The following is a 26,801-nucleotide window of genomic DNA, read 5'->3' on the forward strand; positions in this document are numbered from 1 at the left end:
TAATACATCTTTTCCTTAAGGTTATGATTCATTTGAATCATAAAAATTGGCAGACCAGAACATTGTCGACTGCTGTATGCATTGTATCCATCTGCTAAAAAAGCAAAATAAGTGACTATGTTGCTTTTTAGTGTAATAATGGAGGATAGAAACTGATGCAAAAAAAGAACTACAAGCTCTCCTGAGTTACAATAAGGATGAGTCATACAATTTGGAGGCAGCCAGGCCAATTCTTTGTGCCGCATTATGTACACATTATCAGTCTACCCCTGGAGACAAATCTACACACAAAAATACTCTCAGACAAAAATACATGAGTAGTTTCTAGAATATTTGTCTTCTGTTGATCAAGGTTAGCGTTGATCTTTTCTTAGCATGGCAGCTCTGTTCTGTGTTTGCTCTGTAATCTTGGATTATTGAAAGTAACGTCCCAATGCGTTGTGTACATACAAACATCTACTTTGCTTCAAATGCCGTCACCAAAAAAAGAAAAAAGAGAGAAATAAATACAGACAGAGGAACAGAGTACACGAGGAAAGGAGTTTGGAGATGTAAACTCAAAGGGACGGTGAGACGTAGAATCGCACAACGCAAGAAATAAGTGATGACAACAGCAGGTAAGGGAGACTCATGTCGTCTTGTAGAGAAGAAAAAGCCCAGATAGAGTAGAGAAAGAAAACGACTGAAAGAAGTAATTGACCACTAACAATTGTCTTCCTGAGCACCCAGGTGGTCTCTATTGACTGTTAGCTAATTAGCAGGGCCCAACTTTGAGTCCCAGTGATTACACTGCGAGAACATTCAACAAACCGATCCACTCAAAAGAGTGGAGATTAAAAAGGGTCACTGAATTTATTGAACACAGCCCTTGCCCTTTTCACTAAATCCTGTTTACAATGGCAGCCAGAAGGACCCGTCACTGTGGCATTTCACTGCCATTTAGCCAAAAGAAGCAACATATCTGGAGGTAATTAGTCCAATTATGAGGCTGTTATCTGCTTTTACCAATGCCTTGCTGCAAGTTAAATTAGTACCGATTATGATGATGGGATGTGCTTTATGTATTAATGACGGCAGAGCAAAAAAAGAAAAAAAAAATCTAAATGGTTCAGGTGCATCCTTTGGAGCTAACTGTGATGTGGACATCATGTTGGTTTAGGTAAGATAAAAAGCATCAAATTGTCAATTTAAAATCTAGTTTCTGTGAGTTGGAATTTTTAATCTGTAACTCAGCAATTAATTTGGGTTAATTAGGATATACAACTAACTAAGACATGCTGAATGAATGTGTGTTAGTGGATGTCCATCTACAACATAAGCAAAATGAATCAAACAGAATGCATGGCCTGGGTTGAGCAGGTCAGGGATAACAACCTTCTGCTGATCAGACTTAGGCAGTGAAAACGATAAAAATAAAGACTAGATATCAGAATACCAATTAGGTCTATAGCCAAAAACTGAAATAAAAGCTTCCCAATTAACCTGTCATAACACAAGATACAACAACAGCAAAAGCAAAAGAGGCATAAATCAGCGTTTCCAACTCCAGTCTCCAGAGTTTCCGCCTTTCAGGTTTTAGGTTTATCCCTTCAACAAATCTGAATACAATGATTGGTTCAGAGTGACATCTCCTGAGGTTTATGACTAGTGAGGTACTGATTCTGATTTGCTTTCAATCAAATCAGAATAGAAGAAGAGCATCTATTGCCCATGCATCAATCAGTCAATGCAACACAATGTCACCAGCGTTGAGGCACATCTCATCACGCATAAATTTAGCAACCTTAACATAAAAGTGTTGAAATCTCAAATTTAAAGAATAGTGATGTGGACAAATTGATTTTCATTGTTCGTACATATTTTACTCCTCACAATGACAGATGTAAATTAAAGTGGGGATAGGTTAACCCTAAATGAGAAGCAAAACATCAAAACTGATGGAGTGTCTGCCATCAGTGTACATATGTACTTCGGTAGGATAGGGTTTAAAATGAACTTTTTGACCAACATGCTGAGGAAAACCTATTACCCCATCTCTACAATGAAACATGTCAGCAAAACGCTGTGAAGACATTTTTCTATTGATGGTGCTCAGAAAATCTTTCAGAGTTTAAGGAATGAGACTGCGACTGAGTTTCATCATTCACAGTGACAATAAGCTTGAGCAAACTGTTAAAGTCACAGTCCAGTGGTCCAATAGAAACCTTTTAAATGCCAAACTACATGTCAGTCTAGTTGATAGTATGTTAAGTGAATAATTGTCACATATTTGCTAGATAAAGTGAAACAGTATGAAGAGGAACTAATAGTTTGCATCTATAATTCTTCCAGATTTTATGTTTTATTTTGCATTTTCACAGTAATATGGATGTTATGTTAACTCAAAGCTCAACAAAAATTATTTCTTGAGCAGACAAATCAATTAACTATCCACAACAATAAATAAGTCAATCAACTAACCAGCTACCCAAACCAGTCAGCCTGAGTGTGAACCAAACCACCTAACTACCAACCAACCAGTCAAACTACCAGTTTATCAAATTCCCAATCAACCAAAGAACCAACCAGCCAAGCAAACCTCCAGTCAATTCAATTACCTAGAAAGACACCAACTCCCCAACCAAAGTACATACCGAGCAAATTTCAAAGCTTTTACAATGGCAATTTCTAAGCTTTAACATTGTATTCTTAACATTTGCAATATCTAAAATATGTTGATGTTTTGTGTTCTAGTTGACATATACCATGTAACGCAATTTTATTAGTTTCATTTATATAAAGTGTATAAGAGTGTGTCACATCTCTTAACGTAGAAGGAGCAGGTGTCAGCAATATATAGCAAATGCAAGTGTACTCCTTGATCAACAATAATGTCTGTCCAACGTGCATCTATGCATGCTCAGTGAGCTTGCAGCTGTAAATAATTAATCTTGTTATGATAGGGATGGACAATTAGCAGGGAAAGCAGTGGTGCAGTTCTTTCCTACAGATTTTCCTCTAAGCTTTTTAAGCTGTTGAGTCTGAATCTTCCTCCAGCCAACACCACAGCATCACTAAGTGCATACACTGCCACTGAGAACCTAAACAAATAGAAATCCCTAAAGCATTGTACTGTAGCAAAACAAAATAAACAAAAAACTTTTTCTTGTGCAACAGAGATCATTGCCAATTATCATCATGAACATATTGTTATTGCAACTACTAAAAACTATGTACTAAAAACATGATGACGCATACTATTATACAAATGGCCTTCATGACTGGATATTGCTTTTGTATCACATGGTCATCCTGTTTTGGAGAAGCTGAACCCTTTAAGTGGTGAAGCATGATTTCTTATCTTTTTTTGGAGTCCATTTGAAACACTCACGAGGTTTCAAAGAAACATTAGAGAATAGCAGGGTAGACTATAGTCCTGGTATTACTAATATCAGCTCTCTGAAGTTCTAATAAATTCTAAAGTATAGATAGGTACTTTTAAGATCAAAGCTTTGCAAAGATGAAACTTCTGAAATGTACTTGTGAAAATGACTAACAAGTTAGATTGCAGTTCTCAAAGGGGTTGTGCTTGGTGTGCCTTCTTCCTTTCATTTATCATCAAACTGTTTTTAGTTAGCCACAGTCCTTTGCTCAGGTGAAACTATGTGACAGAATACATTCACAAGCCCTGACAGTATTTTCCTGAGGCAGTTGCTAAGATACTAATGTTCTCCATGAATTGACTCATTATGTGAGGCAACAGTTTCACGAGGTAGAGTCAAGCTCTCTGCTTCTCTTGCAGAGAAATTTCGCCTGGGTATCATCTAACGAGAACTGTCAGAAGTAGCAGTAAAGAGAGGCAGCCGCATGCAAGACTATAATTACCAAAGGGAAGCTCATAACTCAAATCAAAGGTGATCGGTCAACATTCCCAGAAACAACTTAATTTTGAAAGGCACCACACTAATTGCCACCTCGAACGTCAGTCATTAAACACCTTTCAACCAGCCCACATTCAATCATCTTCCTGCTGCCTCCCATCTGTGATGTCAGCTTCGATTTTGTGAACTTTTTTATTGGAGTCGATTAATGTTCATGTGGCATCAAGTTGAACTTTTACATCTCCCAGTGGCCTGCGACGGGTATATCTCTGCTAAGAAAGAAGCCACAATTCTCTCTGCATCTCTGGATGAGCACTCTATCAGGCCCTCATCTTTTCTCTCCATCTTTATACGTTTTTCAGAGGAGATGTCGGGTTCAAACACAAGTGCGTTTCTCAGGTGGTCACACTGAGGGCAGAGTGGCTAAAGCACGTTGACTCAAGAGATTCCGACTAATTTCTATGCTGTAGATGTAAAATGTGTTAGCAGGTTGTCAAGCATTAGCTATTGTTGTGCGCTTACATCCAGATCACAAAAGACACTTATTGGTAATACTTTGACTTCTTGTTTTTAAGAAGCACATCAAATAAAGGAAAATATCGTGCAGATATTATGTGCCATGCAGTGCCTGAACCGACAGGTTTCCATGACAACTAGACCAACGACAGGTTCCCTGATAAGTTGTCAGCGAGAGACAAGAAACGAACCACTTGTACTGCCTGTTTCACTGACATTGGGTTAAAATTTAATCACAGGCTTTGACATGTGGCATGTTGTCGGCATGGAGTTAGATTTCTGTGAGTGTAGATTGTTTGAACGTCTCAGAAAAAAGTATATATTTGCTGAATTGCATTACATGAATAAATATTTGAAAAGAAACCAGATTATTATAGATTGGATGGGATTGTATATGGTACAACTAAATTGGATTAGTTTTTGTGCAAACAAAGAAATTACATTTTAAACAAGTTGGCTCTGTATTATTAGAAACTAAAATTAACTTCACAAAACTTTCTGGAGGACTTAATGTTGCAAATATAAAAGGTGAAATAAACCATTTGCATGATTTATTTAAAACAATAAGAAATGAAAATAGTTTTTTTATGAGTAGGACTTTTACTGTTTTCCTTTTTTCCTCTCACAGTTCATCGCTTCTCTTAAACTCATCTTTATAACATTAAAGAACACAAAAAGGCTGGTGGCATTTTTACCCCAAGTTTTCCAACTCATGTGGGAATATTTGACTGCAGATATTTCCAGTGGTTCATCTGTTGGTACAGAAATTATGTTTGAAGTTTCATGTTTTTGATGTTTACATTTCCTTAGAGACAATGCCGTGGGAGCAGAAATAATGACACAAAAACACTTCAAATTGAAAGTTGCTCACAGAAGTATGCATTAATAGTGGCTAGAAGGTCAGAGGGAATTTTTAGAGGAGGACATTTTAACAAGAATTTAACCACGCAGAAACTGATGCTTCTGCTTAAAAGTTTCCAGGATACATTTTAATAATATTATTTTTTTTTTCTAAAAAAGAACCTTTAGCCATGCATAAGTGCACGTAGAACAAAAGCTGGTATTTCTGCTGCTTTCCTTCCAGATCATTAAACACATATTTTTTTATTTCTTTCTGAAGAACAACTTGAGGAGGATAAATTGCACAGTAACGGAGGTAATGTATAGTCACTTAAACTCAAAAACACTCATTTTGGCTTTCCACCTTTAAATCTTTTACTGCTTTTCATCTTTTCTCATTTCAGTGAACATGAAGCTTCAATCACAGGTTGCTTGATGTTACTCATGCAGCTTTGTCCTGCTCTGTTTTTATGTTTTATTCTATTGCTCCATCCACTTCTGCTGAATAGTGCGTCCATCACCACATTTTAAACACAGCAGCTCTACTAATATGGAGACATATGGCAGCAGTAACGTCAACGCTCCAGTAGCAAAACTGATCATTTCATTTGCTGCAAAACATCCGCTTGCTGCCTGCGCTGCACAGAAACATTGCTCTTTCTGTCCAATTAAGAGACATCACAATCTGCCGCACTTAAGTAAATGTAAAGACCTGCTTAGACATCATGTGGTTATATGCAGAGATGTTCACTCAAGTTACACTAAAAGTCTCAAGCAGTATGATTGTATTAGAACCACAAAGACCTGTGTTTCTCCTGCAGGTCTGTTGACTTTAGTGTAAATAAGCAAGCAATTTGAAATTTAGTTTACTGTCATGTGAATGTATCACAGCAGTTCATTCTCTTAGGTTGTGTTTAAACAGATCTCTTCCCTAATAGTGATTCCACTGCAGCCTGCAAGAAATTGAAGTTCTTAATACTCACTCTGATTTTTATGGAAAACGTGAAATAACATAAGCATATTTGGCTAACTGGTTAGCATTAACTGGATAACCTATTATACATTTCAAGAGAGAAACTTTCTTACATTTGTGACATTACAACCACAAACTGCAATGTATTTAACAGGGATTTTAAAGGATTGACAAAAACAAGGTAGTGGACAATAAATGTGCAAGAAAAATAATCACTTGGGGTTTCATATAAAAATCTAACAAGCATTTATTAAATGCTTCAAATGTTTGTAAGAAAACATTACTGAACCAACCTCATCATGAAAACCAAAGACACTGATCATGAGTGCAATCTGGTATTTATGGAAGAGAAGAAAACGCAATAAAAAGTCAAATTTTAAGTTTGAAGAGTGAGAAAACCATGAAGTTGTTTTGGTCAAAAAACCCCATGAATTTAGTTTCCACTAGAACAATAAACTAACCACCGAAAACATGCAGGACAATGGATCTGGATAATCCAGACTTAGAACTACTGATTTAGATCAAAGCATAACTCATGTGTTGGAATGGCCCAGTCAATGTCCTAACCTAAATCCATTTGAAACTCTGTGGCAAGACCTGTAAAATGCTCTTCATGTACTATTTTTGCAAAGAAGCCTGGGCATAAACTTCAGTATTTAGATGTACAATGATGGCTGTAGACATATTCAAAATACAAAATCTTTAAAGCCAAGCATTTCTTTCTTTTGACATTAGCTAGGTTACGTTTTGGTTTTCTATAAAATACAAAATTAATAAACAACATTAAAGTCTCTCATAATGAGAGATATGAAAAAGTTCAACTATGAAAAGTTTTTCAAGGCACTGTTCATTTAAACCCTTTAAACAATTTTTTTTGTATACATCTCAACTAGATGCTTTGTAATGTCCTTTTTAACAGGGAGCCAAGCAAAACAGGAGTGGTCCATCCAGTGGCCCACCTCTGAATCTGGAAAGGAAAACACTCCAGTCTGCCAGCCAGAGGCCAGTCAGTGGATTCGTTTCCAGCTCTCCCAAAGCCCCAAAGTTCAGTCCAAGTACAACCAGCACATGTGCCACAGTCCACAAGCCCTGGCGCCCCCTTTCTACACAGATCGACTTACTGTTGAAAACCCCGCCACAGGACTCTTCCCTTCCTTTGACTCTGGTCACCGTTCCCTGCCCCCGTCACCTCGCCAAAGGCATTTTGGTCACACACCTCCTCGGACTCCTTTGGTGGTCAACACCATGACTCCACCGGGTACTCCCCCCATGAGACGAAGGAACAAAGTGAAGGCCCCTGGAACGCCACCGCCGCCAAGCCGCAAGCTCATCTATCTGCTGCCTGGCTTCACGGCGTTGCATCGGAGCAAATCCCATGAGTTCCAGCTGGGGAACCGCTTGGATGACACTCAAACACCAAAGTAAGTGTTAACTCCACCGTGTAATTTTAATTATTTAAATATTTTTGCATTAAAATTGAATTTTCTTAAGAAATTCTTGATTTTGTTGTGGTAATGAAGCTTTGTGACTAATTTATTTGCTTCTTGTCCCTTAATCTGGTATCTCAAACACAATGTCTTAAGGTATTAGTGGTCAGCTGGTTTAGAAAACCTTCAGAGATTGTGACTCACTCTGATCCAAGTTTCTCAAAAGAGAAATTGGACTTTAACTTTCCTTTTAGCGGCGTTGCTAGAACATAATCTTTTAACTGACCTCAATCAGATTAATTCCTCGGAGGATATCATTGGCCATAAAGGAGCTCTGGCCTGTCAGAAGAGATAAGGGGCTTAGTTCCTGACTCGCCACCCCTATGTCTGGTGCTATGTTGATCAGATTTGGCCATGAACACGGTCCTCTACTACTAGGTAATCAGGAACCAGAGTCTGCCTCAGGAGAGCTGCTCTCATTTTGATAATGCCATTACAGTAGATGACATTGCCCTATCGCCGCTACACTTGGTAGGTTCCCGTTTGAGAGCTGTCCAGTGTTTTTCGATGGCCATCTGGGTTATATTTGTTTTATGCCTGGTTGCTCATAGGGTTTCATCGACATTTGTTGGTGGCTCTCGGTGTGTATGTGCATCTGCAACCAGTGGATCATAGCTGCAGTGAATAGGCTCAAACGGCATTAGAGAATTGATTACCGGTCCCTGAGCGTTGATAGACTGCAGGCGGCATGTTGAGCCTCTCTAATCAATGGCCTGTGTGTGCCTGGAAACGTTGCATCTTATTGCGAAAGGGCAGATATGCTGGCTTCTCTGATAGCCAAGTATCTCTGGTAATACATCATAATTGGTTGGAGATCGTTGCTGGCAAGCGTCACGTTGGTTTTTCACTTCTGGCACAAGACACTCGCTTGGTTTATATGTGAATGTGCAAAAGAACTGGCTTCATTGCAAAGTTGGCATCTGTTTTTCTCTTCTTAATTCAAATACATCACCAGAAGGAAAATTTGGTTATTTTCTTACTATATGCAAATATTTTCCTGAGGAACTATCTCAGATATGAGGAAAATATTAATTAAATGTCTGCAGTTTGGGTTTTCCCTGTTCTTTCCTTACTAGGATATTGCAGCCTTATGAAATCTGGATTCTAATAAGCTCACACCGCTCCGTCTGTCCTCGGTTTCTTGAGCTTAATTGCTTGGCACTGTGGCCAGGACACCATAACATGGATTACCCTCCGACCCCGAGAGGCCTGTTTCTCGCTTTATCTTAATGAGATATGGTCTAATATCTCATTATCACTGCATAATATACCAGTCCTGAATGTCCAACGCTGCTCAGCATATGTTCTTGAGTGAAAAAATAGTTCACTTTTTTTTTCCACTGAGAGATAAATGTCACTGCAAAACTAATATCTGCCTGCTGTGTTCTTTTTGCCTTAGAAACACTAAAGTATATAAAAAGAAAATGAAGATATAATGAAGAAGTCAAACACTAATAAACATCACTTATTAACAAGTTGAAGTACCAGCTGTGTGGTGAAAGTGCTTTGTAAGCTTCTGATAGATTAATTCACTGCTAAATTTAGACCAGCTGTAGATAAACCTCAAACAAACTGTTTTCTTGTGCATAATTTTTTAGGACATACCTCAACAGATTTATGAAAGGAAGTCAATCTCCATAAACCTGACTCAGTCACACCATTTCTATTTGAAGGAATCTAGCAGAAAAGTACCGAAAGGTAAACTTCTTAATTTAGACAAAGTTTATGAACCGAGATAATTTGGTAATTAATACTAATCTAAAACATAAATATTTTAGTCTGAATAAACATAAAAATGGGACAAAAATGTTTGTCTTTTCATACAGTGTATGTAAGTATCTGTGTATTTATCAAATTAGATATTTTTTTTCACTAATAAAAAGCTTGATAAAATTAGAAACTCATTCTTTTTAACATTTCTAATGCAAGAATAAATGGAATAGAATAATGGACACCCTTTCAAGTTTGTTCTGCTTTGACCATAGATTTGCAGGGATTGTAAAACTTATGATTTTTAATCAGGAGAATTTATGCCAGATATTTGGCAACAAGCATTTCTCCATGGAAATATTATCTCTATTTGGATCTGTAGTCCAGTTTTTGAAGATCATCAGAATAGACATTTCATGGAGGAAATACAAGTCAACTTATGCACTAATTCATTCTTCATGTATTTGGGTTTAGAGCTTCTTCAAGGATATTTCTAATATCTATCTTTCAATTAACTGCCCTGGGATTTTTATCTCAACTCAATGAACCTCATTTTCACTGCCTAAAAATTGTCTCTGATTGTTCTTTTGGGTTGCACCAGTTTTGGCGGTCCGCTCGTCAGACCCCTGTCTTCTGCTCTATGGCTTTGTGATTTTTGGTTTAATGTGTTTGTCTCTGAGGTAATGTTTTCCTTTCAGGTTCCAGTGAACCACAGAATGGTTTTCACTCTTCCACGCTGAACCTCCCATCCCACCTCTTAGAAATAATGTATTCAGTATTAGCGAACCTATGAAAGTCTCATCCTGAGATGAAACAGCTACCAATTTTGAAAGTCATAATGCAGAAGAGATGGGAAACTTTTTTGTCTGTGTGCTGGAATTAGAAACCTTGTTTTGTTCCTCACCACCTGTCGAGAGCACATTGAAATGTATTCAGTTTTGTTTTGAGTTAATTCACTCCTTTGTCTCCTGACAAACATATTTAGTTTTGTTTTTCTCCCTGAATGCTCCACTCTCCCTCTCTCCAATCTCCACATTTGTCATTTCCTGCTGTGTACATGGGCCAATTTTTGAGTGCTGTCAGCTTCATAAGTGATAGAGCAGAAAGCTTTACAGACAATTAAATGAGGTTGTAATTGAAAGATTAGCAGATATTGTCACAAAGATGCTCAATTAAAATTAAAACATTACTTAGCGAGAATAATTAAAGAAGATGAATGCAGTTTTATAAATTGGCTATTCGTGTTCGTGTTGATCTTTTTTTTAACAGCAAAAGCAAATTATGTTTCTCATTTAGAGTATAAAAACGAGTAATTTCAGATTCATTAACATGCAGGCTTGTTATTGGCTTATTTAATTTAATTCGGTTACATCTACTGTTAAGCATACTGTGTTGAAAAAAATATTTTGATGCTTTGGTGAGTTGGTACATTTCCTTACAAAGAAGAACTCTATGTTATGGTAGTTTCATTTTATTGAGGAGAGAGAATATCAATCCTCCATGTTTTGGAACGTTCGTATGCTGTATTTGTCGCATGTGTGATGAACGATCATTAAAGCAACAGGCTGAGGAATAAAGTTTCCACCTCCATGATTGTGGTGATTTGCTCTTAGCATTTCTGCTCCTCCAAACATGATTGGTTGGGCTGACACCAAATATCTCATCTACGAGCTTATCTGACCACAGCCCTTTCTTCCCGTCTTCATCTGATTCCTTTAGAAGTTTACTGGTAAACCTAAAACATGCCTTCTATGGCAGTTCTGCAAAATACCAGTCATTGTCAATGCTACCAGTGGTTTTATTGTTGATCCCAATTGCCTTCAGATCCTGAATAACCACATTACCTCTTGATGATTATCTTCATCACAAGCCAAGATGATGATCAAGAATTCTAACCTCCTTACTAAGATTGTTGTGGATGCTCTCATTGACTTTTATGACAGTTTGAATGGAAGCAAGTGACAGGTGAGCTTTATACACATAATATAAGGTAAAACTGTAAATGATTGAATTTAATCAGAGTGTCACATTGGAGCATAACTTTTCTGTGGACAGGAAATATATTTTTCTCTCAAAGAAAGGAAGGAAGTAGTTTTTGAGTCACCCTGTTGTATGAACAGAGCCGGCTATTAAATACTTCTTATCGAGTTCACAGACTGCAATTTGTTGCAAAAACAATCAAGAAGCTTCCACCATTTTTAAATTGTTTTTTTTCAGAGCATTTTGGGAACTTCGAAAAAAAGAGGGACAGACCCGGAAAAAAATGATCTGTAAACAATTTGAGTACCACAACTCACTAAATGCTGCAATGCTACATAGTCAGCAGCTGCTCATGACCTATTCGTTAGTAATAAAGGAATATTTCACAGTGTTTCAATAAGTCTTGACTGCATCACATCATCCTTTGCTCACAACACTAAAACACTGATCAAACTTGAATGGAGAGAAAAAAAAAACAGATTTGAAAAAAAGACATTCATGAAAATGTTTTGTGAAAAAAAAAACACAGCAATTTTAGTGTTTTCAATAGAAATTTAAAATTACTTCAAAAATTATTTAAAAAATAAGTTTGGTTTTTCATTCTCCATAGAAAAAATAACAAAATAAAAAAACAGCATATTTTCAACATCAAATCAAGTGAAACAATTTTTAACAGCACACAAAGTTTATATTCGTAACACCATGCAGGGAAGGTAAAGAATGATTTTCACTTTTTAAAGTTTTTATGTTAGAGTACAAAAAAGAGGAATAACCGTCTTGTATTCCTATGATGTAATATCAGTTTATTTTTTTTAAACTTTATCCTATTTCAATCACCATTTTTAGAAGTGAAACAACAAATGCACTTTGGTAATGTTGTACCCTGTGTGTTTCTGTGTTTTTGTGATACTTTAATTTTTCACCATCCCTCAGTCTCTCTTTGTGCCCTTTTCAAAGTGGAGAGGCTATTTGGGCTGAAGTGTCAATAAATAAACCTCATTGTCTATGGTAATGAGTAGTAACATGCATTTGTGGAAAAGGCCAAGTGAGTTTTCAGTCTGTCACAGTCCCACTAGACACGTCACACCAAGATCGCTCTGGAAAGTGGGCGTTTTTGTTTTTCCCCTGCCTCTTGTCTTGCTTTCCTTCAGTAGGAATGGTAATATCGTATAGTTAATGCCACCTTATGAGACTTTCACAGCTTTTTGAATGTTAAGCACTTTCTTATTGAATTGGATGTTTGCTAATAAATCACATGGTGCCGGGGGTTGGCATGATTCACTCTCTTCTTCTCTCTGGGTAATTCTACCACGCAACACTCAGGGGAAGCAAATTTGCATTCCTTCCATGACTAATTTAGCTGTTTGCTTTCACTGCACTGGTGTACACATCATATATTTCTCTACCCTTCCCTTTCCCCTTTTGCTCTCTATTTCCTTCTCTTTTTGACTTCACCCCTCTCATCATGCATCTCTTTGAGAACCTATCAATGCGTTATTTTACAGGCATTCCTGATTTTTATATTTTCTTCAAAAGATTTTGGTTCATCGGAGTAGGAAATTAAACCAAAATAGTCTTGATGAAGTTTTAAATGTCATAAATAGCAAATTCATAGCAAGTTCTATATATAAATACAAGTCTTAATTCCATAGGTATAAAATAATCCCTTTCTCAGGGGGAAGAGAAAAGATGCTTATTTTATCCTTAATTTCAGATGGGGTTAAGGGTAATTGTTTCAATTTAAGATGAAAATCTATTTCAAAATACTCTGAGATGAGATGCTTTTCAACTCCTATTGGTTGGACCCAGTATTGACTGGGTCCAAAATGTGCTGTAAAGCACGAAGCTAATTAGAACACTTGCCTCTAAGAGAAAGTTGAAAACCGAGTTTTGAGCCAAACATAAAACTTTTATTGTTGCATTGAGTTTGGCCAAACTTTCTTGAGCTTTTCCGTTTTTTATTTATATGGGGGGTTGTGTCTGTAGTGATTCTCTTCACAATCTTTTTCTGAAGTTTTAATTGGTCAACCATTTCCTGAACTAACTGAAATGGCCGTCAGTGCACAACATCAGAACTGTTGAGCTACCTGGAGATGTGCTTAGTGGTTCAAAGCTCTGGAACGGAGCTAATCTCATAATATAGATTGCTGTAGTTTCTATGGTTACCTGTAGTTTTTTTCTTTATATAGCTTGTGCACTGGTTTAAAACAGGAATTATACTGTTGACTGGAGCTTTGCTTGAGCTGTCCAACATGGGATTAGACAGTAATACCCAAAAGTAAGTTTTCCAAATTTAACACAAGAAAATATCTGCAGTATTTACTTGCAAAATAAAAAAAAAATATTTACACATGTTTTCAGATAATCAAAAATGTATATATTAGACAAGGAGGGAAAACCACTTGAAAAAGCAGTTTTCAAATAATAATTTCATCTATTAAAGGAAAAAACTGTCCAAACCAATCCAGCTCTATTTAAAACAGTAATTACCCCCTAAATATAATGGTTGTGCCAATCCTGGTGAAAAGAACCTGAAGTGTTTCCCGTAGCTTTCATTAAGTCTTTGACATCTCTGTGGAAAAATTTTGTCCCATACTTTTTTCTATTTTTTTTTTGCAGACTGTTTAAATTCTGTGACATTGAAGGGATTTGTGTACAAATTACCTACTGAGATTTAGGTACAGACTCATCTGAAAAATGTCCATATTTTTGAGAATGTACATTTCACATTCAATTTATTAATAATTCAGAGAATGATGTTTCCAAGCATTTGTTTATGGTAATTATGATGAAAGGGCATCTACAGTGCTTTAGATGTTTTATATCAGAGTTACGAGCCTCTGCATGTGTTGTCAATGGGCTGATTGACAAGTTTTTTTATGCTGACCGTTCCTTTAAACATTCACCACTGCTTCACGTTTTTTAGATAAATTATTGTAATGGTATTTACTGTTTCAAAGCAGAATGATGTGGTGATTTTTGAGGTCTTGTAGCCTACTTCATGATGTCAGATAGGTTCTATTTAAAATATGTTTTTAATTCAGATGGACTTAGGCCTGAATGTGACAAGAAAAGTTGTGTTTAATAACAGTAAACAAATAATATGATTACCACAAAAGGCCACATTGGTTTGGTTAACTTACTTCCCTTTTCTATTTCCTTATCTTATCTTTGTCTGATGTTAAAATTTGCTTCAGGAATTATTTTATAGGAAGTAACTGAAATGAATCTAATCATTGTCTGATTGGCTGATCTGTGATTTTTTTTGGCATGTTAACAGCCTATTACAAAGCTGTGGCCTCTAAGTCGATCCCCTGATACACTCAGGACACACACGTAGCCACACTGACCTGAGAGACATTAGAGGCGAGGGACATTCTCAATCTAAGTATACTTCCCAAAGCCGTGCCTCTGCAAAGAGAAAAACAGCAAACGATGGGAGTTATTTTTTCTCCCTAGGGAAAGGCTCATCCATGTTAATCAGGGTTTTGGCCCTTGTGCCATTAATGATAATTCAGGTTAGAGGAGATGTCTACACCAGGCCGTGAGCAGCCAAACGCTACCGGCCCTCCTTTCCATCCATTTACTCATATACTGGCAGTAAAGAGTGCTCAGCCCTACCTCCCTCGATGGTCGGCCTAGAAATTGGAGTCATGATTATGAATTTATATGAGTGTTTAAGTGTAGGGGTTAGGCTCAAATGCCACAGTTACTGGTGGAAAATGGATTTATTAGGCAGATGGTTTTCCTGCAGTGATTTGTGAACGAGCCGGGAGCTTGTTGGGGTAAATGTTGTGGTGAGAGCCTTCTAGAATGCTTCTCTGCTGAGATTACTGCAAAAAAATAAAAAAAATAAAAAATCGGCTATTTGAGAAATTGCCATGTTCATTCACAATGGGCTTAAGACATTTTATTAAATTTTGGGGAAATCAGATTTTGCCTTTATTCAATCTTGATGTAGCTAATATAGAAAACGAATTTCCGGACATGATCATTAGCGTTTCATTTCTAGTGTAAATTGCAGGAGGATGGGAAACATTACCTTGACAGATACAACTCAAAGATGTTCAAGACAAATTCAAAGTTAGCTGATGTATTACAAAGTAAGAGTCTGACTGTTTTACTACCCAGCATCCATAAGGAGTGTTATTACAACCATTTATCTTTCCAGCCGTCAAGTACAGCCTTTCATCCCAGTGTTTCTCTCTGATATTCAAGTCACGACTGATAATATCAGCTTCAGATCCGATATTGTTCCTGCACCCCCTCCTTCCCTTTGGGTGTGCTGTCATTTACTGCTCTGCCTGTGCTTTAAAACTACCACTTAACCCACAAAGCTGTGGGTCAGATAGCTGTTCTCACACCGAGCGTGGACGCTTTAATGCCCGGATTAGAGAGTTTAAGGTTTGAGCAATGGTTTCATTTTGTCTGAAAAGAGAAAATAGATTTTGAATCAATTGAATGCTGGGAAAAATATGCACAAGTACAAGCACAAAGAGAAAGAGGGAGAGAGCCTCACAGGCATGCATGCAAGAGATAAGAAAAGGAGGCTGCACAGCAAATTTGGAAGTGTTCCATCAACTCCTACAGAGTTAAATTCAACACTTTGAAAGTGTCTATATTGGTCCACTCTGGATGGTGTAGAAGTTGCACTTTTGAAAGTGTTATTTGTGATAGAGTTGAATCAACACTTCAGTGTTAATCTACCCAACAACTAGTATATATTGTCAAAAGTTAACACTATGAACATGTTAATCTAACACAGAACGGTGTAAAGTATATATTGACATAGAAATCTGAGTTTTAAAATACTACTGGCAGGGACTGCTGTGGGGTCACAGGGGTTAAGCACAACCCACATATGGAGGGTCTAGTTTTCAATGCGGCTGTCGTGGGTTCACTTCCCGGTCTTCCCCTTCTCTCATTACCCACTTTTTTTTGTCAATTTACTACCAAATAAAAGCCATTAGAGCAATTAAAACATTTTTTCCCCCAGAAACTACTGGCCATCAATAATCCCCAAATTCATTTTAAAAAACATTAGATGCTGCATTAGATGCTAAATAAACACCAGCACCATTTGCAGTATGTAATCTACTTTTATTTCAAAACAACATCAAACAGCACTGACAGCAATATACAACAAAGGTCATACATTCCTGGTACTTTGCACTGAAGGTGAAGTGTGCTTTGAAAGTTCATTGGAAGCGGCCATGGATGGTCTTGTGATCACTGATGGTGAAGTGTCTTTGGTGCTGCTCTTATTTTCGCCAACATGGAGGAGGAAGACTTCCAGCCTGGAAGGAAAAACAAGAAATATAGCAGAAACATTAGGATAATAAATAAATATTTTAATAAGTAGTGTGAGCAACAAAAGTCAGACTCACCTCTGTGTGTCACCATCATATTCATTCAAATTACTCTGCCCACCTGGTTTACAAGATAAAGCATAAAAAAGTCAGAAATAATTACTAAAGAAATTAGTCAGCTTATAGAAAATTTTTTGGACAGCATTAAAAGTCATGCCAACCTGTCTGAAGAAATGTATTGGAGTCATCATAACAGGCTTCAGTCACCAACATGAGACTGACAAAGAAAAAACATTTTGGCAGTTTTTAGATATGCCACAGGTACAAAACACCTGAGTCAAATGGCTCAATTGCCTCCTCATTGTGTAGATATGTTCTCCAGAGTCCTGCTAATCACCTAATTATTGTATTCAGGTGTGGTGCAGTAGCGGCACATCTAAATGTTGCAGGACAGTGGCCCTCCAGGACTGGAGTTTGACACCTGTGGCATAGATCAAGTCAATGGTCCAGCACAGCCACTCCCCCATTTTGCAGTCTACAGCCAAAAACTTAAAGAAAACGACCTCAGCAGCTAAATAATGCTAACTCAAATGGCCTCCAGATTTTCCTGATAGTTTTAATGTTTGGTCAAGATAATAAAAAGTTGTATATACCGTGATATCCAAACAAATAAACGTACGTTAAGCAAACTATGTATATGAATCGATACTCTTGTGTAAACGGAAAAATAATGCCTCCATAAAAAATAGTCAAAAACATGATCATTTGAACATCGAACTTACCTTGTTATAATAAGCTCCAGACAAGACGCCATACTGCTCAGGCAAACATGTGACGCAAGACGGCGTGGGCCGGGGGGCGGGGCTAAGGACCGGGCCCAATAATAAAGCTCATGATAATTTAACTTCACAACATGGACATTCCCGCAACAGCGTAGCTAACAAGTTTCATCACCACAGAGAGCGACTATGTCATTTTGAAATCCATCTGACATGAAGAACAACAAACCAAGAGAACAGAAACACCAGGCTACTGGTGTTTCTGTTCTTTAGATGAAACAACACAGAGTGTTAGGGAAACTAACACTCATGTTGTTGAATTAACACTGTATTTTTAACATACAACACTTGCACTGGAAGTCTGACACTTCCGAATTTGCTGTGTGGACTGATAGATTTCACAAATGGTCAAATGATCTGTTTACCCAAACCACATTTCCTGATTTCTAACATCATTGCTGGTTTCTGTCCTTGTTGGTGTTCAGTTAAATGCATTTAAATAACAGGACAATGACACCAGCGCTTTCACGTCTTGTGGCTCTGTGACTTTTTTGACAACAAATAGATAGTGTGCAGCAAATAGATCTCAAACCATACTTGACCAAAATGTCTCAGAGTTTGCACTGATTTACTATTGATTAAACATAATAAACATATCGAAATAAATTTTTTTTAGCTGTACTATTAATTTTAATCCTATGCTTTAAGTGAACCATCTCTTCAAAGACAAAACTATTGCGAAAGCATTGAAGACGTTAATATCAGGGGTTTAAGTGTTCTGAAACCTAACAGAAAAGTTTAACTTTGTCAGCAACACCAGGATATAATTGCCTTCAGTGTTGGCTTATATAGGTGGTGACAAATGATGCGGGAGCCTGTTTGTATTTCAAAGCTACGAAGACAGTTTTTCTATTCATAACAAATGCTGTGGTAACAAGTGATGTAACTTTAGTGGAAATTATCCAAAAGACGGATACCAAGGAAATTTCATCACTGTAATTCACTGTCTGAGCTTCGGTTCATCCCGTTCTGAGGCGTCATTAATCATTGCTTTGTCACCCTTTTCATTTTTACACACAAGCTTTTGTTAAATAAACAAAGTCTCTTAAAACAGGAAATTTTCAGGCATAGCAGGTTTTCCTGAGACACTCCCAAGTGGATTCCCGTAAAGAAAAGAGTCAGCGTTTCTGTTTTGATTTGAATTACTCACTACTTCATAAGTTAAAAAAAAATGCCTTCTTTTTCAGAACAAGATAGTCATGCTGACACACACAAAAAGTTTAAGCAATTCCCAGCATCATTTATAAGTATATTAAGTTTCTCTATGATGTTTTGAACTACTGGATATTGGTGCTCTTTATCAGATTTATTGGTATATTTAATATTTTCAGGCTTAAAATGATGCAAATTGTGCATCCTGAAACACATATAAACACATTCAATAAAAATCAATCATGCACAGTCATAGTGAAAAGAAGGTACACTCTCTGTAAGTATATTTTTAAAAGTGAAAGTCTTCTCACTTTGCTAGACTTGGCTCTCATGGAGCCCCAGCAAGTCATAGAGAGCTTAGCATTGGACAGATATGACCTCACAAGAGGAGAGAAGCTCAGTTCTCGTTGAGAAGTTAAAGTAAAGTAAGTAGTTAAAGTGAGCACTTCTCATATAAAAAGAATGGGTGGTGACTTATCTGTTGCTTCTTATATGAGGTGCTTCATCTCTGTCATTCTTTTATCAACACAGAGCAGATGTAGGACTTACAGGAAAGGTTATCTTTGCGTCAAAGAATAGTGGGCTGGGAGCAATATATCTAGGTTTTTCGTCCTTCCACAGAGCCCATTAAATAGGAAATGGATGGGCAGCCCAACATTAAAATGTCCCTTCTACAGCCCAGCTCGAATAAGTTAGCTGTGGTCAATCAGGTATCAAAGTGGGGGGAGGGGAGTGTGGTGTGGATCTTTATTCAAGCACTTTTACTTGCCCTTAACTGCCTTCAAAATTCACCGAATTAGAAGTGTAATCTACTGTCACGCAATTGCGAAAGACTTCACTAGTGACCAAACAGCATCATGAAAACAAAGGAAGGCACCAGGGAGGACAGGGAGAAAAGTTTAAAGCAGGGCTAATTCATCAAACAAAGTTCCAAGGTTTAAGCATCTAATGGATGAAAACTGAACTAGAGATCTAGATCTAGTGTTTGCTCATCTATCTAAACTTACAGGCCAAGCAAGGAGATTAAAGAACCAGCCAAGAAGCTCCCTTTAGGCATGCTGCAAAAATTCCCATTAGCAAAAAAAGTCAAGTATAAGACGCAGCAAACAAGTGAACAAAAATGATCTGGTCAACTGACACCAAAGCTGAACTTTCTGACCCTTATGCAACATACATATGCAATCATAAGGAGAAAAACAATCCGTCCCTGAACACACCATCCAAACAATAAAACACGGCGAAGACAGAATTATGCTTTGGCAGATGTTGGAGGCTGCAATAGATTCTAGAATGGGACAGAGATTCTCGTCATCATTATTATTGCTAGACTTCAGTCAGCCTCTGTAAGGGTCTTAATTTTAATCCTCTGGCTCAGTGCAGGTTATATTTTGCCACATATGTTTCAGCTACAACTCTCTGGATCTTTTCAGGAACTAAAACTGTATCTCACTTCATCCAACCACCACAGGTTAACAATCCTGCCACATCAAAAGCCTGTACTTTTGCCATCTGTGATTACCTGACACCATTTTTATTTTTCTTGCATTGTCAAACTCTTTTGAAGCTCCAGTCACAACCATGTCTGTAATGTTTTTCTTCATCACTTCGTATCTATGCTATATTGGTGTTAATTTAACACACAAAATACAAATATAATACATTAAAGTTTTTGTAACAACAGAGTACCTTAAATACGTTGAACAAAAAGACCACTGAATGTTTTGGACTCCAGTACAAACAACAAGAGAACTGTTCTTTGAAAAGTTTTGACATGACATCTTTGTCTTTTTCCATGAACCCATATTGTTTTTTCTGATTCTCAGACTGATAACATTGTAAGGACAAAAAGCTTCCAGGAAATAACAAGTGTTCCTCATTCCTTCAATTGACAACTCTACCACTGTTTTAACTAGACAGCCAATCCTGTGTAGGCTTGGACTAACCCAGCTTTGGGGAAAATGTCACAGGCCTGCTTTCCTGTCAGGTTATTACTTTCCTGGTCATTTTTTTCCAGTTCTCAACAACTCAAATCGTCGAACTGCAGATAAGCAAAACAAGTCTTGCTTATCTAGGCATTCCTGTCCTCTGCCCACTCGTTCTTTCTCATATTTTCCATTGCTCAAACTGCATGAAACTTTCTCAGTGACGTCTTTCTCTTTTCACTTGCCTTGGGTGTTGTATTGCATTTTTGACTCAGTTTAGTCCTAACGACATACACTGAGAGCTATGTCCCTTGACTGGCCCCTGACAGCACACTGACATCAATCCATATCTCAGGAGATAGTAGGCATAGTTTAAAAGGGAAAGCCCTTTTTGCACCATTTTTATTTGAGAAGACTGTCCACAGTTGTTGAGTAGCTGTGCTTCATGGTTGCACATTCATTTTTCATCGATGCTGCTCTCCTACTACTTTTTTTCCTGCACAAATTTAAACATGTATCAGTATCATGTACTGATAGATGTATTCCTATCAGTCATAGTTTACATGTTACTGCATTATGTATGTAGGAACATTTTAATGGATAAATAAAGTTGACTCAAACCACTCTATTTGAGGTTAAAGTATAAACTTACACAACACTAGCAAAGGGACACAAATTGTTTTTCACTTTCCTAAATAACTTTTAATTTACTTTTAAATTCAACCAGCACTTCCACCAAGTTTTCTCTTCCACATCAGCTTGATTGACCTGCAGATATTTTTTACTTTGCATCTGATTATTTGACAGCCTACTTTCTCACCTAGCAGTCTCCAAAATACAGTGCTTTGAAAAAGTATCCTTCCCTTTTCAACCTTTTCACATTTTGTTACATTATATTACAGAAGAACAAAAAAAAACTTCTCTTACAGAAATCTTATAGGCCTGTTATGGCCTTACTTAATATTTGCTTCACTTAAAAAATACACAAGCAGCACAGATGCGCCTTGAAAGGACAGTGAATTAAATCTCAGTCAAGAGTTTGGAAAAAATCCAGAAATTGTGGGCATCATCTGGAGTCTGTGCTTCAAGACCCATATCCATGTGCTGCTTTGTGTATGGAATATATTTGCTTGGGTATTCTTGTGTTTGAATTTCTACGTTAATGTGATGTGATAAGACACCTCTGATGTTTTCTGTGGCTCCTAATTGGTTTAACAGCTCATGTCCAGGTTGCACTTGAATGCACTTTCCCATGGCGTTACACTTTTGATGTGAATTAATATTCAAATTATCTGAGAAATGAATTATAAGCTTTTCATTATTTGGATACCACAATTATTAAAATAAAGAGAAAGAAAGCATGCAATGGGTCTATATGCATTCTTCCATTTGAAATAAGTCACTTTAATAAATTCATGTTTTGATGACGTTATATTTTTTATCTTTTATTTATCCTCCAACTTCACAGCTACTGTGTACATTACATACCTTGATGTTTGTGGGTATTACAATACTTACACATTAGCATGCAAATTGCCACTTTAAAATTGCAATAATTTGAAAATATATACAATGATATAACTTACTAGCTTGGTACATATCTAAATTAGTGTCTCTGCAAAGAGCCTTGAAAAATTAGCATGTTTGTAGTTTCACTTTGGAAACCTCACCTTGCCTGTAAATTAGGTTTGGCAGCAGGTTTTCCTGAGACACTCCCAAGTGGATTCCCGTAAAGAAAAGAGTCAGCGTTTCTGTTTTGATTTGAATTACTCACTACTTCATAAGTTAAAAAAAAATGCCTTCTTTTTCAGAACAAGATAGTCATGCTGACACACACAAAAAGTTTAAGCAATTCCCAGCATCATTTATAAGTATATTAAGTTTCTCTATGATGTTTTGAACTACTGGATATTGGTGCTCTTTATCAGATTTATTGGTATATTTAATATTTTCAGGCTTAAAATGATGCAAATTGTGCATCCTGAAACACATATAAACACATTCAATAAAAATCAATCATGCACAGTCATAGTGAAAAGAAGGTACACTCTCTGTAAGTATATTTTTAAAAGTGAAAGTCTTCTCACTTTGCTAGACTTGGCTCTCATGGAGCCCCAGCAAGTCATAGAGAGCTTAGCATTGGACAGATATGACCTCACAAGAGGAGAGAAGCTCAGTTCTCGTTGAGAAGTTAAAGTAAAGTAAGTAGTTAAAGTGAGCACTTCTCATATAAAAAGAATGGGTGGTGACTTATCTGTTGCTTCTTATATGAGGTGCTTCATCTCTGTCATTCTTTTATCAACACAGAGCAGATGTAGGACTTACAGGAAAGGTTATCTTTGCGTCAAAGAATAGTGGGCTGGGAGCAATATATCTAGGTTTTTCGTCCTTCCACAGAGCCCATTAAATAGGAAATGGATGGGCAGCCCAACATTAAAATGTCCCTTCTACAGCCCAGCTCGAATAAGTTAGCTGTGGTCAATCAGGTATCAAAGTGGGGGGAGGGGAGTGTGGTGTGGATCTTTATTCAAGCACTTTTACTTGCCCTTAACTGCCTTCAAAATTCACCGAATTAGAAGTGTAATCTACTGTCACGCAATTGCGAAAGACTTCACTAGTGACCAAACAGCATCATGAAAACAAAGGAAGGCACCAGGGAGGACAGGGAGAAAAGTTTAAAGCAGGGCTAATTCATCAAACAAAGTTCCAAGGTTTAAGCATCTAATGGATGAAAACTGAACTAGAGATCTAGATCTAGTGTTTGCTCATCTATCTAAACTTACAGGCCAAGCAAGGAGATTAAAGAACCAGCCAAGAAGCTCCCTTTAGGCATGCTGCAAAAATTCCCATTAGCAAAAAAAGTCAAGTATAAGACGCAGCAAACAAGTGAACAAAAATGATCTGGTCAACTGACACCAAAGCTGAACTTTCTGACCCTTATGCAACATACATATGCAATCATAAGGAGAAAAACAATCCGTCCCTGAACACACCATCCAAACAATAAAACACGGCGAAGACAGAATTATGCTTTGGCAGATGTTGGAGGCTGCAATAGATTCTAGAATGGGACAGAGATTCTCGTCATCATTATTATTGCTAGACTTCAGTCAGCCTCTGTAAGGGTCTTAATTTTAATCCTCTGGCTCAGTGCAGGTTATATTTTGCCACATATGTTTCAGCTACAACTCTCTGGATCTTTTCAGGAACTAAAACTGTATCTCACTTCATCCAACCACCACAGGTTAACAATCCTGCCACATCAAAAGCCTGTACTTTTGCCATCTGTGATTACCTGACACCATTTTTATTTTTCTTGCATTGTCAAACTCTTTTGAAGCTCCAGTCACAACCATGTCTGTAATGTTTTTCTTCATCACTTCGTATCTATGCTATATTGGTGTTAATTTAACACACAAAATACAAATATAATACATTAAAGTTTTTGTAACAACAGAGTACCTTAAATACGTTGAACAAAAAGACCACTGAATGTTTTGGACTCCAGTACAAACAACAAGAGAACTGTTCTTTGAAAAGTTTTGACATGACATCTTTGTCTTTTTCCATGAACCCATATTGTTTTTTCTGATTCTCAGACTGATAACATTGTAAGGACAAAAAGCTTCCAGGAAATAACAAGTGTTCCTCATTCCTTCAATTGACAACTCTACCACTGTTTTAACTAGACAGCCAATCCTGTGTAGGCTTGGACTAACCCAGCTTTGGGGAAAATGTCACAGGCCTGCTTTCCTGTCAGGTTATTACTTTCCTGGTCATTTTTTTCCAGTTCTCAACAACTCAAATCGTCGAACTGCAGATAAGCAAAACAAGTCTTGCTTATCTAGGCATTCCTGTCCTCTGCCCACTCGTTCTTTCTCATATTTTCCATTGCTCAAACTGCATGAAACTTTCTCAGTGACGTCTTTCTCTTTTCACTTGCCTTGGGTGTTGTATTGCATTTTTGACTCAGTTTAGTCCTAACGACATACACTGAGAGCTATGTCCCTTGACTGGCCCCTGACAGCACACTGACATCAATCCATATCTCAGGAGATAGTAGGCATAGTTTAAAAGGGAAAGCCCTTTTTGCACCATTTTTATTTGAGAAGACTGTCCACAGTTGTTGAGTAGCTGTGCTTCATGGTTGCACATTCATTTTTCATCGATGCTGCTCTCCTACTACTTTTTTTCCTGCACAAATTTAAACATGTATCAGTATCATGTACTGATAGATGTATTCCTATCAGTCATAGTTTACATGTTACTGCATTATGTATGTAGGAACATTTTAATGGATAAATAAAGTTGACTCAAACCACTCTATTTGAGGTTAAAGTATAAACTTACACAACACTAGCAAAGGGACACAAATTGTTTTTCACTTTCCTAAATAACTTTTAATTTACTTTTAAATTCAACCAGCACTTCCACCAAGTTTTCTCTTCCACATCAGCTTGATTGACCTGCAGATATTTTTTACTTTGCATCTGATTATTTGACAGCCTACTTTCTCACCTAGCAGTCTCCAAAATACAGTGCTTTGAAAAAGTATCCTTCCCTTTTCAACCTTTTCACATTTTGTTACATTATATTACAGAAGAACAAAAAAAAACTTCTCTTACAGAAATCTTATAGGCCTGTTATGGCCTTACTTAATATTTGCTTCACTTAAAAAATACACAAGCAGCACAGATGCGCCTTGAAAGGACAGTGAATTAAATCTCAGTCAAGAGTTTGGAAAAAATCCAGAAATTGTGGGCATCATCTGGAGTCTGTGCTTCAAGACCCATATCCATGTGCTGCTTTGTGTATGGAATATATTTGCTTGGGTATTCTTGTGTTTGAATTTCTACGTTAATGTGATGTGATAAGACACCTCTGATGTTTTCTGTGGCTCCTAATTGGTTTAACAGCTCATGTCCAGGTTGCACTTGAATGCACTTTCCCATGGCGTTACACTTTTGATGTGAATTAATATTCAAATTATCTGAGAAATGAATTATAAGCTTTTCATTATTTGGATACCACAATTATTAAAATAAAGAGAAAGAAAGCATGCAATGGGTCTATATGCATTCTTCCATTTGAAATAAGTCACTTTAATAAATTCATGTTTTGATGACGTTATATTTTTTATCTTTTATTTATCCTCCAACTTCACAGCTACTGTGTACATTACATACCTTGATGTTTGTGGGTATTACAATACTTACACATTAGCATGCAAATTGCCACTTTAAAATTGCAATAATTTGAAAATATATACAATGATATAACTTACTAGCTTGGTACATATCTAAATTAGTGTCTCTGCAAAGAGCCTTGAAAAATTAGCATGTTTGTAGTTTCACTTTGGAAACCTCACCTTGCCTGTAAATTAGGTTTGGCAGTGGCTCTACAACGCTGCCTCAGGACAAAGGATAAAACGGCGACCTGCCAGACTGCCAGTTTTATTCAGTCCAGGTTTGATGCTGCAAACTTCTGAAAGCAAAGAACACCTGGTTTTGGATGAGACTTCTCAAAGGGCTCCCAGTAATCCTCTGTTGTAATCATTATTCCAGCCAGCTTTATTTCATCCCCCCCCCACCAAGTTTATTAAAACAGCACTGAGCAGTGGCTGTCAGAGATATTGTTCCATAGTCCCATTTGCATAAAAAGCAACAGGGTGCCATATGGGTCTCTGCAGAGCTGTCTTGGATTTTTCTAAGAGGAAAAAAAAAAGTGGACTTATTTTGCTGTAGACAGACTTCTGCATGTAATTCACTTGAGATGGCCAAGAGTGTTAATTAGAGCTCAGTCGAACTCTAGAAACACAGCATTAGTGTTGAGATGCACCTTGTGTCTTTCATATTTTGTTTTATAAGATTCATCATGAACCTTCTTCTCTGATCAACCCTGATGTGTCAGAAGGTAAAGGGAAAGAATCATTTGAAGGATCACTGTGCCTCTGCTCTCACCTCTGTCCTTGATCAAATGGAACTTTTACTTGAAGGTGTCACTGTAATTAGAGTCTCTGCAAGTGTGGGGAAAGTGGATATGGAGCGAGTGGGCGGATGAATGCGTGTGTGCATGAATGTCAGGCTTCTTTTTTTTTTAATTGCCTGCATATTGTGAAGTGCAAATCTCATCCTTCAGGAGCATAAACAGTCAAGAAAATCTGTAAAAGAAAAATCTTTGCACCTGCTTTATTGGTATTGCAAAATCTGAAAA

At 37.2% G+C, this 26,801-nt stretch overlaps 1 protein-coding gene across 1 annotated transcript in view; it reads left to right on the forward strand.

The window, feature by feature from the left end:
- Window positions 1–26,801, forward strand: part of ksr2 (kinase suppressor of ras 2) — a 93,025-nt gene that overhangs the window by 21,108 nt on the left and 45,116 nt on the right. Inside the window, exon 4 of the mRNA XM_088008444.1 lies at window positions 7,109–7,610. Coding sequence (XP_087864570.1) covers window positions 7,109–7,610 — 502 coding nt within the window. The remainder of the gene's footprint in view (window positions 1–7,108; window positions 7,611–26,801) is intronic.

Source organism: Poecilia mexicana, unplaced genomic scaffold, assembly GCF_051168715.1.
Source record: "Poecilia mexicana isolate PSO_F unplaced genomic scaffold, ASM5116871v1 scaffold_9, whole genome shotgun sequence".
Classification (NCBI taxonomy): domain Eukaryota; kingdom Metazoa; phylum Chordata; class Actinopteri; order Cyprinodontiformes; family Poeciliidae; genus Poecilia; species Poecilia mexicana.